Raw genomic sequence first — 15408 nt, forward strand, 5'->3', positions numbered from 1 at the left:
GTTATCACCTGGCTCTGTGAAAACACACCCCAGGGCTACAGCTATGATAGATGAAGGAGCAGAAAGGTCACTCAGTACCAGAAAGGTCATGGCCTTTGTGTTTGTCATTCATTCACAGGATCGGAGTGCTGTGTGCATACGCTGCCAACCAGAACCTGAGCTCTCAGGTGAAGAACATACGCAGACTGGTCAACAGCAACATGAGGGACTTGCATACCTTTGCTAATGATACACCAATGGTAAGACAAAGAGTTCTAACACATTTGGATAGAGCACAACCTCTCTGCGTTGTGTGCTTTTGTTTGAGCACAAAATCATACAATGTTATCAGCTCACAAATTCAGAATATGCGTTGTAAAAACAAATGTGATCATAGCATATTGTGTAACAGTCCTGGGAATTAAATTATGTAACAATAGGAGCACTTGATTTCAAATTATGTGAAAAGGATATCTGCTGGTTAAATTCTAGTTAAATAATCTGGTTGAAGCATGAATGAAGGTTTGGTCATAGCTCAATAAAACTGAGAAATTTCAAATTCATTCACATGACAAATATTTTCAATTTCTGAGGGTGTTAGAGTTGAAAGCAGATGTAGGTATAAAGCAGCATGTGCCTTTCTGTTTCACGACTGTTACTGTTTGTAGTCATGCCTCCTTCGTGTAATCCTTTCAAGCTGAGAAAAGATCATTTTCTCACCTTTTGTGCGTGCGACTGCCACAAATTCGTTCTCTAAAGCATCATTCTCATTCCATGAAATCTGACAAGCCCAGGCCTTTTAGTCTCACCCAGTGAGAGTGTTATTTGGTGGCGTTTTGGAACAAAAATCCAACCAAATTCTCAGTTTATTAAATATTATGGTCAAATAAAGCTGTGCCTTATATTTTGTAATTTGCTCCCTTTCCTACCGCTGTTGGTGCCTATGACTAGACAAATAAACTAATTTTCTGTGTGCAACCATTTGTAAAACTGCTCTGCTCTGTTGTTCTTTCTGTTTGCAGCAAATTGATTACCTAATATCCCAATATGCCACAGCCAAGAAAAAAGTCATCTATGACCTAAATAGTAAGTAGACCTTCTCTTTGTCTCTGATAGTGAATTAAGTGGACAGAAACAATTCACTGGGTTATAGTTCTTGGTTGTACGTCATGCTTATTGTCTGAACTTACTGTGTCTAGTTTCCATGATTTGTTTTCACAACAGATTTGTGACATAACTAGGTCTAGATAGCTCCAGCGGTGACTGTTATAGAGGATCCCTTGAGTATTCATCCTACTTTTCTCCTGTGTTAGGTTTGCAGGCTGCTCTTTCCTGAAAGTTAAGACCTGCAAAAGCTGTACCACTACTATAAAACAAAAAATATTATGTCTCTATACAGCCAGTCATTAGATCAGAGACTCAGATGGCTGGATAAAGAGCAAAACCTGAGCAAAGAGGGCAGCAGTAACGTAATAAAAAGAATGACTTGCACTATTTTTCCTGTTGATATGATGCTGTCTTCTCTACAGATATAGGTCCACTGCTGGGTGGAAGGATACATGATCAGTTGGATAAGGAAGTCCATCCTGCCTTGGACAGAGTGCTCAATATGGCTGGAGGTACATCTGCTCACTTTTCATTTCCTCTTTCAGTCGAGATACAATCAGGTTACTGTAACCTGAAAGTTACTGAATCAAAGGCTATGGCTGCACTGCCAAGTATTATGTCTCACAAGCAATAAAGTGACGTACAGCATCCTGCTTTTTCTCCCCAAGTTCAGACAATACAAGCAGTAAATGTGGTTAAATGTCATGAAGACTTTGTAATAATCTTTCAGTTTTTTTCCCCAATCTTCTTTTTATGCTTTTTGGTAAAGTGAAAATCGAGAGAGCCATCAAAGGTAACAGTGACTCAGTAACCGAACAATGACCCACAGTCCTTTGACCCCTGACCCTGTGAACTTTGACACTGGTGTTGCTCCTGTGATTTGTTCCCTTGTGATCGTCCTTGAGCACTTGGATCCATCAGAGCCCTCAGTTACAACCAATTAATATACTGAAAACTGCACTATGCAACATCTCACTCTGGCAGTGACCACAAATGGAAGAAAGGTTGATGAATCCAGAGATGAAGGAAAGTGATATCAGTGAAGTGCCATTACCTGAATCTGAATTTTTAACTCATGGAGAATCATGGAAAGAAGGTGGTAAAAAAAAAAATCAGTTTATACCACCTCCAGCCTCCACTGATAATTTTCTGCTGGTGCTGTCTAGTTTTTAATAGGCAAACATGATGAATCTGAGTTTTTCAATTTTCACATTTAAACATATGATTTCCTTCTCCACAAATATTCTTGCCTGGTGCAGTTTTAAGCTAATGGCATCACCAGATATCTGCCTGCATCTGGATATCTCCCTTTTTTTGCTCTAATTGTGTTCCTCTGGTGTGAAGTGAGCATAAAAAGTTATTCCTTTGTGTAACCAGTCCTGTAACTTTAACTTTTTACAGTGCAGTCTCATGCAAATTAATCAATCATTTAAATATTTAACTATCAAAGTATCATTTCATTTACTTACTTTATCAATTAAAATAGTGGTAAGGTGTATATGAACTACATGAAATTTACAGGCTTGCAGCATGTCGATTGTTCCGGTGGCAGAATACCTGACCACAGATATGATTACAGTTTGTGTTCTCAATGTTTGTGTACTATTGTGTTGCTACTAGGTCTGAGCCGAGCAGTCAGAGAATCTCAGTGTCTGGTGCAGATATTCTATCCAGTAAAACACTGGATAGAAAAAAATGCATAAATGCTAAAGACCAAGATATGTAGTTTCAGAAACACACTAAGAGATGAGGAGAAGTGAATATGGTATTCATGCATTTAGCACATAACCATCCCCTTTTGTGCTGCTGAGCGTTTAGCTATGTGATGGTAAATTCACTGTTTCCTCTCCTACACTCCTGCATCTTTTACACCAGTGCCAGTGTTTTTGAATTCTTTATCCTGTTTAATTTTAAAAGTCTGCTGCAGGCTATTAACTGATTGTTTACCAACCTTGGCTGTTGTCTTGTGATGCATTCAGTTGCCAGGGAGATAGTAATTTACTCAACAGTGACATTTTTAATAGGAGAGGCTAATATATTTACATTATTCACAACATTTCTGATTTGGGTATTCTTTGCCAAAGGCAGTGATGTTTGGCAGTCAGAGGTCTAATTTTAGATCTTACATTAGTCACACCAGCATACGAACACACCACAGACACACTTCAAATACCAAGACCTCTTGATAGACCTCTATCACAAGTATCAGGGCTTGGACCTGAAACTCAATATGTTATACTCGGCTCAGGCCTGGTCCTTAAAGTAAAGTGTGTCCTGTATGAGTCTATCTTTTCATGTAACATTATTTGGACTGTCTTTTTGCTATGAATGTACGCAAATCTGATGAGTTAAACCACTAGGCCACTCTCATAGTTAACTGATCAACGCATAATTGTAATAGCTACTAAGATTTTAGGTTTGGTTTCTTAGTTGACAGTTTTTCACTGCCTGCAACAGAAGTCTGCATTTATGCGCTTTGTTGCTCTGTTGCAACAATTTGACAAAATGTCCCAGGACAGGACTAAAAGATCTTAATAAAATATTCAGAATACTCTATGAGTCATTTGCAGCTGAGCTTCGCAGTCTCATTCTATTTTAAATTCTACCTCAAAATATGGGTTAGCTAATGGGGACAGTTAACTTGTTTTCAGTGTGGTTGAGTAGGTAACTCCAGCTGCATCAACAACAATGGAAACGAGAAAACATTGCACTCCATTGTTCTACTTTTCACTTTTTTTGGAAGGTTAAGACAATCCTTTGCTGTGATGGATATTTTTTTCCTTCACGTCCTGGGGTTCCCCCTCATAACAGCAACCAAATCCACCTCTTCTTTCCTTACACTCATCTGTGGTCTCTTTCAACGCAGCCATGCGAGAAACCAAGGAGGCCCTGGAGAACGTCAGTGTGTCTCTGGAAGTCCTCCAGGAGGGAACAGGTAAACTCAACTTCAACCTGAGCCTGGTCCGGACCAACATCAACCGCACCCTCAATGACCCTGGCTGTCGTGACGAGGAGTCAGACGCCACCACTGCCCAGCTCTGCCGCAACATCCGCCAGTCACTGTCCAAGCTGAAGATCAGCGCCAACTTCACACGGGTACGAAACTGATGTTCTATGATGTTCTGTGGAAGTACGCTTTGTGTATGTGTATCAGTGTCTCACTGTCTATTTCTTTGTAGCTACCCAGTGTAAATGCTCCGCTGGAAAACGTGAACAATGTATTGAGGACGGACCTCAGCGCTATCGTCCAGAGGGTGAGCCTGGACCATTTACCTACAGATACTCTTTACTTAACTGCTGCTACCAACTTTCATTTAGTTCCCTTGTCTATGTCAATGTTTTAACGTTGCACATTTCCTCTCACAGGGCTATTCCTCTTTGAATGACACACCACAAATGGTGATTGAACAAACCAGAGGTGTTGTAGAGAGTAAGTCACATTTTACACCTCTAAAACCTATTTTCTGAAAGCAAACACTAGCAATTCCACTATGTTTACTGAATACCTCCCACTGTTTGTGATACTACACTAATGGATTACAAGAATCACTGTGTTTGGTTTTTTTTACTCTCCTTACACACTCCATATGTCTCTTTTCTTCTTCCTCTGCTTGTGAGTTTAAATAAAATTTAGTGGATTTTAAGTTTGAACCACTAAACATGACTATTAAACATGAGGGTGTTTCTGTTTTACCTGGTGCAGCTGCTGGCCTTTACACAGACCATTTACTTGAAGTACTAAAAAAAACAGATTAACTGATTGATGTGTCTCACAGGTGTACAGAATTTGGTGGACGGCATTGGCAATAACATCAGCAGCTTTTCCAAGGTGTTCCCAGTGCAGAGCTGCCTGTCCAACTTCACCATCTTCATTAGCCATGCCCACGCTAAAATTGAAGACCACTACCCTGAAATTGACCAAATGGACTTCTACAGGTGCACTAACATCCTAACATCCAGGCTGTACATTTACAAATAGTTTCCTCACATAAATCAAGAGCCAGGTTTGGGAAGGCTGAAACGAGATACAGTAAAAATGGTAATCTCTACAGAGTGGGCACAGTCTGATGCTTAGCTTTTAGCTTCACAATGTCTGGCTTGACCAGACTCTTTTCACAAGCTACTGTAAAATTCATGTGCACCATATTACCCTGAACTAATATTTTGCATTTATGAAATATTCATATCGCTTCTACATTAATTCAGTTTTAAATAGTTCAGTGGAGAGAAATCCAAGATGATATATCAGTTGCATTAGATTTTTACTTTACCCCCATTTAGCTATAGTGAGTAAGCAGGTGGGACTTTGCGGTCCTGATACTTTAGCACACGTTGTCCTATTTGTGTTATTTTGAGCCCTTCAGTAAAAGCTCTAACAGTTTATCTTTGCCTCCTGTTTACAGGTGGATTGGCTGTATTTCCCTTTGCTGCATGGTGGTCCTGGTCCTAGCCTTCAACTACCTGGGCCTCCTGTGTGGCACGCTGGGATATGACAAACACGCCTCGCCTACAACACGAGGCTGCATCTCCAATACGGGAGGAACGATGCTCATGGCGTAAGTCAACAATGCAAATTACAGATGACAGACTCAGTGGGTTTCAAGAGTGAAAACAAAGAAAGTTTTGCCACAACAAAAGATTGTAACTGCCACTACTACTGCTACCACACTAGACTTTCCACTTGCTTGGAAAGAAGACCACCGCACATAATAATTAATCATAATTGTTTAAAACATATGAGGAACACTGCAGCGTACTAAAGAGTGAAGATGATCTAGAGGTGCTTCTGTTAAATAAAGCTTATACAATATAATACCTGAGCAACAGATCTTAGATTCAAAACCTCAGAAAAATCCAAGTAAGTTCCCATCGTTTATTAATGTCCAGATTTTTGTCCTGTGTGCGTGTCCACCAAAGTAAACTGATCCTGTAATCACTCCTGCTCCTTTAAATTCCCCTCTTCCTCCTATTAAGCCTGACACTGTTTATGGTGAGAGAAACCTTTGGCCACCTCCAATCCTCCCACCCCACTACTGCCACGTACCCCATCTCTCCTCTTCTGTACTTTGTTCTGTACCTGAGGGCCTGCCTGCTCTTCTCCACAGCGGCGTCGGATTTAGTTTCATCTTCTCCTGGGTGCTGATGGGAGTGGTGACCGTCATATTCCTGGCTGGAGGGAACATGGAGAAACTTGTTTGTGAACCTTTCCACACCAAAGAGCTCTTCAAGGCAAGTCATGAGACCAAACAGAAATGATGCAGTGGTTAAGTCCTCACAAAATTACAAGCACAAACTCAAAAAACAACATGTACAGTATATCTCACGTAGTATTTTGACTTAATAAAGAACATATTTTCAACGTTCAGTATGTTACATGCAAAGTACCTTGGACTGTATGAACTTTATTCCACTGTGTTCATATATCTAAACCCCTAAATGAGCACATCTGTGAGACAGTTAAAGACAAGACACAGTTCCTCCTCTTTACCATTTACTGCGACGAGTCAGTGTCCCTGGGCAGGCTTGTGAGAGTAGCCATTGCTCCCTTTTGTGGGTGGCATGCTGTTGGAATTTCACTCAGTTAATGGTGTATCATTAATCTGAAAACGTTAGAAGAGAATGAAATATCACAATTTTACTACTGAACAATAAACAATAAAGACACCTTGCATCATTTTCTCCCTGTGCCTCCCTGTGTGTCTCTCTCAGCTTTTTTGCTGCCTCAGTACAGGAAAATTGATAAGCAGAGCAACATGTATTCTCTTCCATTAACTGAGCAAGAGAGTATTAAGTGGAATATTAGTTAGGATTAGTTCAGCCATTACTATAGTAATTAATGGAATCATTTGCTGAGCATGCATACTTCATTCAGCTGCATAGTTTTGTCCTGATTTAATTTATTTTTTTTTTTTAAGTGAACACACAAGAAAAAGTGAAGCATGGACACTGCTTTGTCTGGGTCTCTGTCTTGAATAATCTGCTTTGCATAATTTAAGTCAAGCTTATATAATTTACTGATTGATTCAATTTGTTTCCCGGGAGAATGACTGATTACATGTTCTCTTTCTGCCTCTCCAGGTTGTGGACACCCCATATCTGGTCAACCCAGAGTGGAAGAACTTCATCCCTGGCTACATGTACAACGACTCCGACCTGGACCTGACGGCAGAGAGCTTATACAGGCAAAGAAAACTCATTTTTATGTATTTAGGTGACAGCGTTACATGTGCCACCTTTCAGAAGCAATGCTGTGGTGATGATTATTCTCCTTACTGTCCATTCCTTATCAGTCTTTCATGTTTACATTTGGCTATAAACTGAATGGCTCTTGCAAGCAAGAGAAGCTATTTATTCAATTACAGTCTGTAGAATTATTTGTTGATGCAGATTTTCACATCTTGCTTAAATTTGTGTTTGGGCGGAGGCGTTGGATCAGGAATGCAACTGAATATTTTATTCCCATTGATGGGGATGCAAATGAGAGAGAGAGAGTTGCTATTAACCTTGAGTAGCTAATTAGCATCATTTTTCTACACTATCTGTACTACTGTTCTTCAGCCTCTTTCTCAGTGATTACATCAGCTTTCATCATTTCCCTCCAGTGAGGAGCTGCATATCCTCAGTAAGTGGGATGGCAGACCCACAGTCATTATGCCTCCAAATAGAGTCTCTGAACATTAAAAAGCAAGCAGTGCTAATACTGTGTACATTATGTGAGTCTATATGGCATTATCACAGGAACATTTGTCTTTGAGACATTAGCAAATATTCCAGGCTTTTAAGGAACGTTACACTGTTTTCTATCAGGGAACATGTCAGTGTGTCATGTACTTCCAGTCAATCTCACTTGGTGGCAGCAAATATGTTTATTTATGACTGAAACATATAAGTTCACACGTTCTCTCTCATGTCTGCATGTGCTGTTGTTCTTGTGTGTTTGTCTTTCTTAGTACTTGCAAAGAGAACAAAGGCATCTACTTGGCCATGCGTCTGGACAAAGTCTTCAACATCTCCTCTTTCCTCAACACTACAGTGGTTAGTAAAAACTCAGGACACACCACTAGTAGCTTGTCTGAGTGTCTTTGTACTGGTTTGTTCCTTTCCCTAACAGTGGAAACTAAATGATGGAGACATTAATGCAAAATAACTAAATCTGAAATTTGAGTTAATAATTCACATGCCTAAAACATATAGAACACAAGGTATTAAGATAATATGGGGTGCTACCATTTAATTGATTAAAAATGTAAGTTATAAACAAAGTAAATGGAGCCAAATATAAAATTAAATAAACTTACAGGCATATTTTCTGATCTCTTAGTACAATTTTATGATTAGAATAAGCACTCAGGTACTGCTGCTTTTTTTTTAGGAATGTAAACTAATACTATAAAATGTATTCTGTAGTAATCTTAATAAAATACTGTTATGAGGGCCTAATATAGAATAGATCAATGCACTGTACTGCATGCTCACTGCTTGTATGCAGTGTTGCTCAGTGAGTTAACAGGAATGGAGTGTCCAGAGATCTCCATCCTTGGCTACAGCATTTCATTAACATTAGCTAATGATTTCTTTGCTGCCAAAGCAAAGTGTATGTTGCTGATGTAGCTTCAACATGCCTCAGCCCTTACTTCAGTATATGCCAGAGACATTACACATTGATGTAAGTTTCTTTCTAACCCCGGGCCAGCCACTTCTGCTGGCCTGAAACATTCAGTGCCTCCCTGCCAACTGGCAAGACTGTCTTGGCTCATTTTAGCCAACAGCTGATAAAGTATGTCCCACTGCTACATCTGTTTCTGCACACTGGTCATTTGACCTCCTTTAAATGCCTGCTAATGTTTTAAGTTTCCAAAAGTTTCCAAAAAAGTGAAGATATTTATCACCTGTATAAAAAAGTAACACTAAGGCTCTCTTACAACATCATGTAAAAAGCTCTGTTTCATCTCTCATTTGTCCATTCCATATCCAAATATCTGTTTCTCTTTAGTCTGAATAATGACATGAATTTTATTCACATAGTGAAACATGTCCCTCTGTCAGGTCACTGCAAAAATAAAGATATTGGCCTAATTCTCAAATTTCTACATTACTCCTCCTGAGGTTGGTCACTACCGAACTGGTGCATCAGCTTGATGGTACTGTAATGCCACTCTTGCCAACAAGTTTTTTCAGTAACAAAACAGTGAAAACGTATATACATCACCTACTTACCCAAGATCTTGGTATGGTGGGTCCTTCGTGAGGATGGCTGGCTTTTGTCTCCTTTGGCTTATTTGTGTATTACTGTGCTGAGTATCCATTAAATTTTAATAATCCATGGGTTGGGGACATGGTTGCCTTTGTAGAAGTAAAACGGGACACATCACCTAAAAATACGATGCATATACGTTATGAATACAATCTAGACTGCGTTGTTCAAGTTAAGCCTGCCTTTCATTTTACAGATAAAGTAACCAGTGCGTGTATAAACTTCAGAAATTAAAATTACACTTGTGCATTGCTGCCTTTACTGGCTGACACACGCGCCTCAGACAACAGTCTGTTATCCCCACAACTACACAAACACTTGCAACATGCTACTCTTAGCTAGCAGTTAGCTAGCTGCATCATTAACCTGTTGTTGTACTGCTACCGTTGTAGCCTATGTTTGTTTACATTTTGGAAAAATAAACACGCCGAATTCACGATTACTAGTTCCCGTTTGCTATGCAACATTGGATGCTTTGACAGCTATCTAAAAATTACTTGACTTCGTAAGAAAACTTAAAATACCGGACCTTTCTTAAGCAAGTTCTGGGGTTGTAAGGAACGTGTATTTTCTGTGATTTCTAAGCAAGTTTATTTGCGGTGGCAACCGGAAAAAATTATATTCTCGGAAAGTGTAAGTCACGCACAAATATGCCTGCCGTGTCGGTGATTAAATTTGACTGAGTTTTGACTTTGTTTTTTGGCACAAGTAGCTGGTATCAGGCACGACGTAGCCTACCTTCATTACCTCCACAATGAGCGTCACAACCGACTGGAAGACCCGCCCAGCACTTTAAATTGATCAACCAATCAGATTCCTTGTAGGTACACCTGATATTCTCTCTTCCCTGTTGAGAAAAAATTGATTTTTATTTACTGGAAGTCGACTCTCGTCTCAAGATTCATGGAATTTAATAACTTTTGTATTACATAGTATTAAAAATCGTCATTTCTGCATACAGGTCGGAAATACAGTCACTGCATGGATTCAAGATACAGTTTTTGGTGCTGTTTTAAACTGTTATCTGGAGTTAATCAATCTCATCCTTGTGACATTAGCTTAATATGTTGGACAGTTCTTAGTTTTATGGGAATCCAACCCATCTGAATGTACAGTGTCAGTGCCACTGAGGAACAAACAACTTTATAGCCACATTTTTGTTGTGTTCTCTTTATGGTGCCACAAAAAAGCCTATGTCTTTTGTTTTGGTGGTGAAATTGCATATTCCTATTCAAGACATCCATTGTGGAAATCATTTATCACCAACCTTGGTCTCTCTATAGCCAGAACAGTAAAACAAATTAACAAATTAATTATTTTACAAAGTTCTGACACCTTGTATCCATTTATAGAAATGATACTTTTTACTGCTGTTTAATAATTAGTTAGTAGTAAAATGCATTCTGCAGTTCAGCATCACAATTTATTTATTTCTCCCAAATAAAGGAAAGGAATACGTGAACAAATGCATCAAAGGACACTGCAACTTACAGTAGGAATGAAGAGAAATTGGAAAAACAAACATGAAAAAAGCATTCTAGTGGGATATGTAGACTTCCATCCAAAACCACATCTTCAAGGACTTTGGTGCTAACATTTGTTTTGCATTTTTGTAAGCCTTTCATTATGTTAACCACATTTATGTACACTTATAGTAATTCCTCTACTGGTCACAGATTTGAACTGTGATTAATAACCAAGCTTTCCTGACAAGCACAAATAGAAGCTGCGGACCATAGCACCAAACATTTTTGATGTTAGTTTCAGAAACACTAAAATTCTCGGCCCTTAGCCACAGTAGAAAAAGCTTTAATGTGTAGATGACAGAATCAAGTTGTGTTAGATACCCACCAGGCCCAGTCAAACCTATTGCTGTACCTTTCTTTGTTTGCAGTTTACTAAGGATGTGGTGAGTCAGCTGGACAGTGTTAAGATCGACCTGAGAGGAATAATCCTGTTAGAGGCCGAGGGGAAGCAGAACCTCTTGGATTTCTCCGAAGCAGGGCTGTCAGAAATCAACTATGCCGACTATCTGGAAGAGGTGACACACACATACACACACACACACACACATATACGTAAACAATGAGATGCACACTGACACATCTGGATGAGCAGACCCATCATAAGTATGAAAGGGCAAACCAGACGCTCTTAAAATGTGCATGAATGAACAGGAAAACACACAAACATAATGGGACAACCACGCAGGCAGGAGCGGAAACATAAAGGGACAAGCATTAAAATGAGCTTAAAACACATAAAACACAATGATAGACAAAAATACAGCGACTAAATATGAAACAGAATAATGTCAGTTTATCTTTGTGATATTTTACTGCGAATTGCACCAGTTAGCTCGCAAGTTATTTGGCTATATGGCATCAGTTTATTAGTGTTAGCTCTCTATACATACCCCATTTTGTAATGAAAGATCTGTGTAAATATTAATAATAGATTTTTTATACATATACTAATATTATTGTATTACAGTTGTACTTAAATGGTATGTTACCAGGAATAGCATGGTTCCTAAGGCTCAGTTAAACAGCCTCCTCCTTTGCTGTCAGTTAACATACTGCAGGCAGTTTTGCTTTACCTGATATGAGCTGCAACATGACACAGTACACCGGGTTCTGTTGAGGACCACTGAAGCTCGATTATCCAAAAGTACTCCTGCCAAGGCAAAGAGTGTGTAGGAACAAGCTGGGACTTGGCACTCCCTGTCTTCTCCAACGCTACCTGTCAGGTTCACTTAGATTTATTTCCTGAGAGAGAGAGAAAAAAAAAAAAAAAAAGCTTCAAGGACTTAATTTGAGTGTACCACCTGTCCTGCTACACAACCCACTCACTCTCCAAATTCCAAAAGTCAGAATTAAAGTCCAACAAATGTGTGCTGCACAGCACCTCTTTGAAAGAAAATATAGTAATGTTACAGACATTAAAAAATAGAAAGTATGAGACATTTCCTGATAATAATGTAAGTCACAGAAAGCTACGAGACAGAGACTCTGCTCAGAGTAAAGAGCAGTGGACTTATGATATACCGACTAAACCAAAACTACTTACATTTAGGATGATTTTAAAAAAATGATATGGCTCAGAGAATAATTTACATAAAAAGAAAAGATCTTTATGTACCCAGCTGAGATCTGGTATTGTTGTTAAAAGAAGGAAAGCAGATTCATTCAATGCACTGTCTGAATGATATAGAAAATTAGATCAATTGTCCCTTATGTACAGTACTTTGTTCAGTGAGATGGAAACAGTTATTGACTTTGTAAATATGGATGATGTGCAAAGACATATGAAACATTTAAATTAGCCAGTTAGTTGGAGAAAGCCTGGGAGATGGGAAGAAAGCTCTTTATCGGGATAAACTGTGCTGTAAATCTGCAGCAGTGCTTTTCTGCGAACTTTTTTGGTAAGTTAAAAAAGCCTATTTATTACTCTCTCATTTAAAAAGTAAATGTTTACTCTTCATTAAAATGAAGTCATTGGAGTACTTAAGCTTTTCCTTTTGAAGAAAATGCTGGAGGAATATACACATTTTAAAAAAGTTATGTAATTGGTTTTGTCTTAATATTGCTGCTCAGATCAGAATGGTTACAGCATTTTTTCTCTTTATACATGGCTATCTTTAGGTGAATAAAGGAGTGACTGTGGTGGACCTGCTCTCATATGCCAGGGAACTGGAGGCCCAGACAGACCTCATGGTAAGAAGACCTCTGTGCCGTACTGGCTGACGCACAACCATCCACTGCACACTGGCACTTTAATATGATTTGCCTATTTATCTAAAATGCCACGGGAGTGCTTGGTGCTGGTGGGTTAGGTGTTCTTGCTCTCCGAGCTCTCTCAACAGCCTTGCCTAAACACATTCACAGTCCCTCATTGGGGTCTGACAGCTCTGCCATGCCTTCAGGTGATTCCAGCAACACAAAAGATTTATTCACCTCCAAATGGCGAGTCCATTAGGATCCTCCAGAAAGATGGAGTTTGGAGTTACTTAAATTCAGAGGAAGTCTTTTAAAACAGGTTAAAACAGTTGTCTGTAAATTATGCTATAGCTTCTAATTACAGGTGCTACACGCAGCATTACCTGTTACTTAAAGTTTAAACTAAATAGTCTATGAACTAGTGCCTTTAAAGCATCAAGTTTGATACCTCTCCTGATGACTAAAGATTTTTTTGGACATTAGAGAAATTTTAAAAAATGATTGTAATTGGATGTAAGCAAAATCAGAGAAAACCGAGAGAAAAATGCCAATTCTCTGTTTTGATTTTTCACTGTTATATAAGATAATTATACTGTTATATAATTTCTCCCAGTGCTCTGATAAATAATATTTCACCAAAGCTGTGTGTTCATCTGTGTGTTTCAGCCCAGGGGCCCTCTGCAGACCGCTCTAAAAGGCCACATCGGCACTCTGCGACAGATCCACAGTCAGCAGATCACCCCCATGGAGCAGGCCATGGTAATGCCCCACTGTGTTGTCTCTGTTTACAGTCCAGATATTCATACCTGGCTGGACCCTCGGTTTTTGGTTAAATCGTTTGTGTCCAGTCATCCCCTTAAACAAAAACATCCTCCCTAAACCACAAAACTATGCATAAACAGTGTCATGATGATATTCATGATGCAAGTAGAACTGTGCATTATAAAAAGGAGCTTTCAGTTTTTTTGACTTGATATTTTGCACCAGATTTTGGCAGTCATGCAGAAATCCAGCACGGAAGAGGTGTAGGCCAGTTTTCTCACCCACGTTGGCTTCAAAAGACCAGAATTCAATGCAGCCATAGGGCATGTTGTGTTTTGACTGAGGGATGCTTTTTGTTGTGAAAAATTCCAGCTCCTGTTCTACTTTTGCACTGCAAATAAATGTAGTACATACTTCAACTGGGGGTTGCTTAAAGGCACTCTGGGAAATGAAGTGAAATGAATAACTAAAGACGAGTGAGGCAAGTTAATGGAAAACACATATAGTATCACCCAACTTTGCAGTTCCCCTCAGCTCTATGGAGCGTTTTAGCATCTTTCAGCTCATTGTTTTGGTGCCATGGCCTGAAACTTGCCTGTTTTGGTTCACTCTTGCTGTCAAGAGCCGTACTGTTCTCACCTAATTTCTGGCCACAAGCGTCAATAAACCAATTGTAACTACCCTCCAGTACCAAATTGCAGACAAAAAAAAGTTAGAAAATAGCTGGCGAAACCAAAGCACTTACCATGTAAAGAGCCAGATTATTATTCTGGAGTCACCGGAGACCAAAGCAGAGCTAAAAAGAGAGTGAATATAGGATTTAATATTTGTCAGATGGCCAGAAACACAACTTACATTAATACTAATGATGCTAGATGAGTAAATAAGCAACTGTTTACTTTTATAAGGTGATAATATGTCAGTGCTGTGTTATTTAAAGGTGCTACATGTAAGTTTTTGCTATTGCTACATAGCCAAGGTTAGCATTAATTGTTTACTTACCAGTCTAGAAGAAGCATTGTGAGTTCAGCATCACATTCATTCCTACACTCACCAAGAGCTGTTTCCAGTGTTGGAAAGCAACATTGTCTTGTTTTGCTTCTTTCGATCACTTCTTCAATTCTACTGAGGTTAGCATGCTAACCAGCTAGCTCTGGCTCTTAATACCACTTTGTGATAGTGCATCACTGTAGCATCCAGTCTGCCCTCAGTTTAACATACAAGGATGAGAACGTAGCACTGCCAGAAGGCATATTCTAACCTCTTGTCTTGTAAACTCAACAATGGCTGAAGCTCTTAGTAAGTAAATAGCTTTTAATGCTAATGTTCACCAGGTGGTGATAGCAAAAACTTAAATATAGCACCTTTAAACCTAGTTTAAAGAAATCTTCTGATAATCTATGTTCAGTACAAAAGTTATTCAGGTCAACGGTCGTACTTAAGCATAGGTGTGTTGGTTTGGATGATTTGGATTGATCAGGTCGAAAACCAATCTGAGTATGGGAATAATAATTGACTGTGTTATCCTTGTGCAAATGTCTATTGAAGAAAAAGGTATTAATTCTTGACAGAGGAAATATACTGTTT

General features: G+C 39.1%; 1 protein-coding gene across 10 annotated transcripts in view; it reads left to right on the plus strand.

The window, feature by feature from the left end:
- The window catches only part of prom1a (prominin 1a), a 79698-nt gene that overhangs the window by 53081 nt on the left and 11209 nt on the right, over nucleotides 1–15408 (plus strand). For all 10 annotated transcript variants that reach the window (XM_018702997.2, XM_051072531.1, XM_051072533.1 and 7 more), the window contains exons 4-17: nucleotides 119–239; nucleotides 1002–1065; nucleotides 1509–1598; nucleotides 3953–4182; nucleotides 4266–4340; nucleotides 4453–4516; nucleotides 4863–5022; nucleotides 5490–5642; nucleotides 6192–6315; nucleotides 7165–7268; nucleotides 8037–8121; nucleotides 11235–11381; nucleotides 12985–13056; nucleotides 13726–13818. In XM_018702997.2, the coding sequence (XP_018558513.1) occupies nucleotides 119–239; nucleotides 1002–1065; nucleotides 1509–1598; nucleotides 3953–4182; nucleotides 4266–4340; nucleotides 4453–4516; nucleotides 4863–5022; nucleotides 5490–5642; nucleotides 6192–6315; nucleotides 7165–7268; nucleotides 8037–8121; nucleotides 11235–11381; nucleotides 12985–13056; nucleotides 13726–13818 (1582 nt within the window). The remainder of the gene's footprint in view (nucleotides 1–118; nucleotides 240–1001; nucleotides 1066–1508; nucleotides 1599–3952; nucleotides 4183–4265; nucleotides 4341–4452; nucleotides 4517–4862; nucleotides 5023–5489; nucleotides 5643–6191; nucleotides 6316–7164; nucleotides 7269–8036; nucleotides 8122–11234; nucleotides 11382–12984; nucleotides 13057–13725; nucleotides 13819–15408) is intronic.

The sequence above is a fragment of the Lates calcarifer genome, linkage group LG8 (genome assembly GCF_001640805.2).
Source record: "Lates calcarifer isolate ASB-BC8 linkage group LG8, TLL_Latcal_v3, whole genome shotgun sequence".
Lineage (NCBI taxonomy): Eukaryota > Metazoa > Chordata > Actinopteri > Centropomidae > Lates > Lates calcarifer.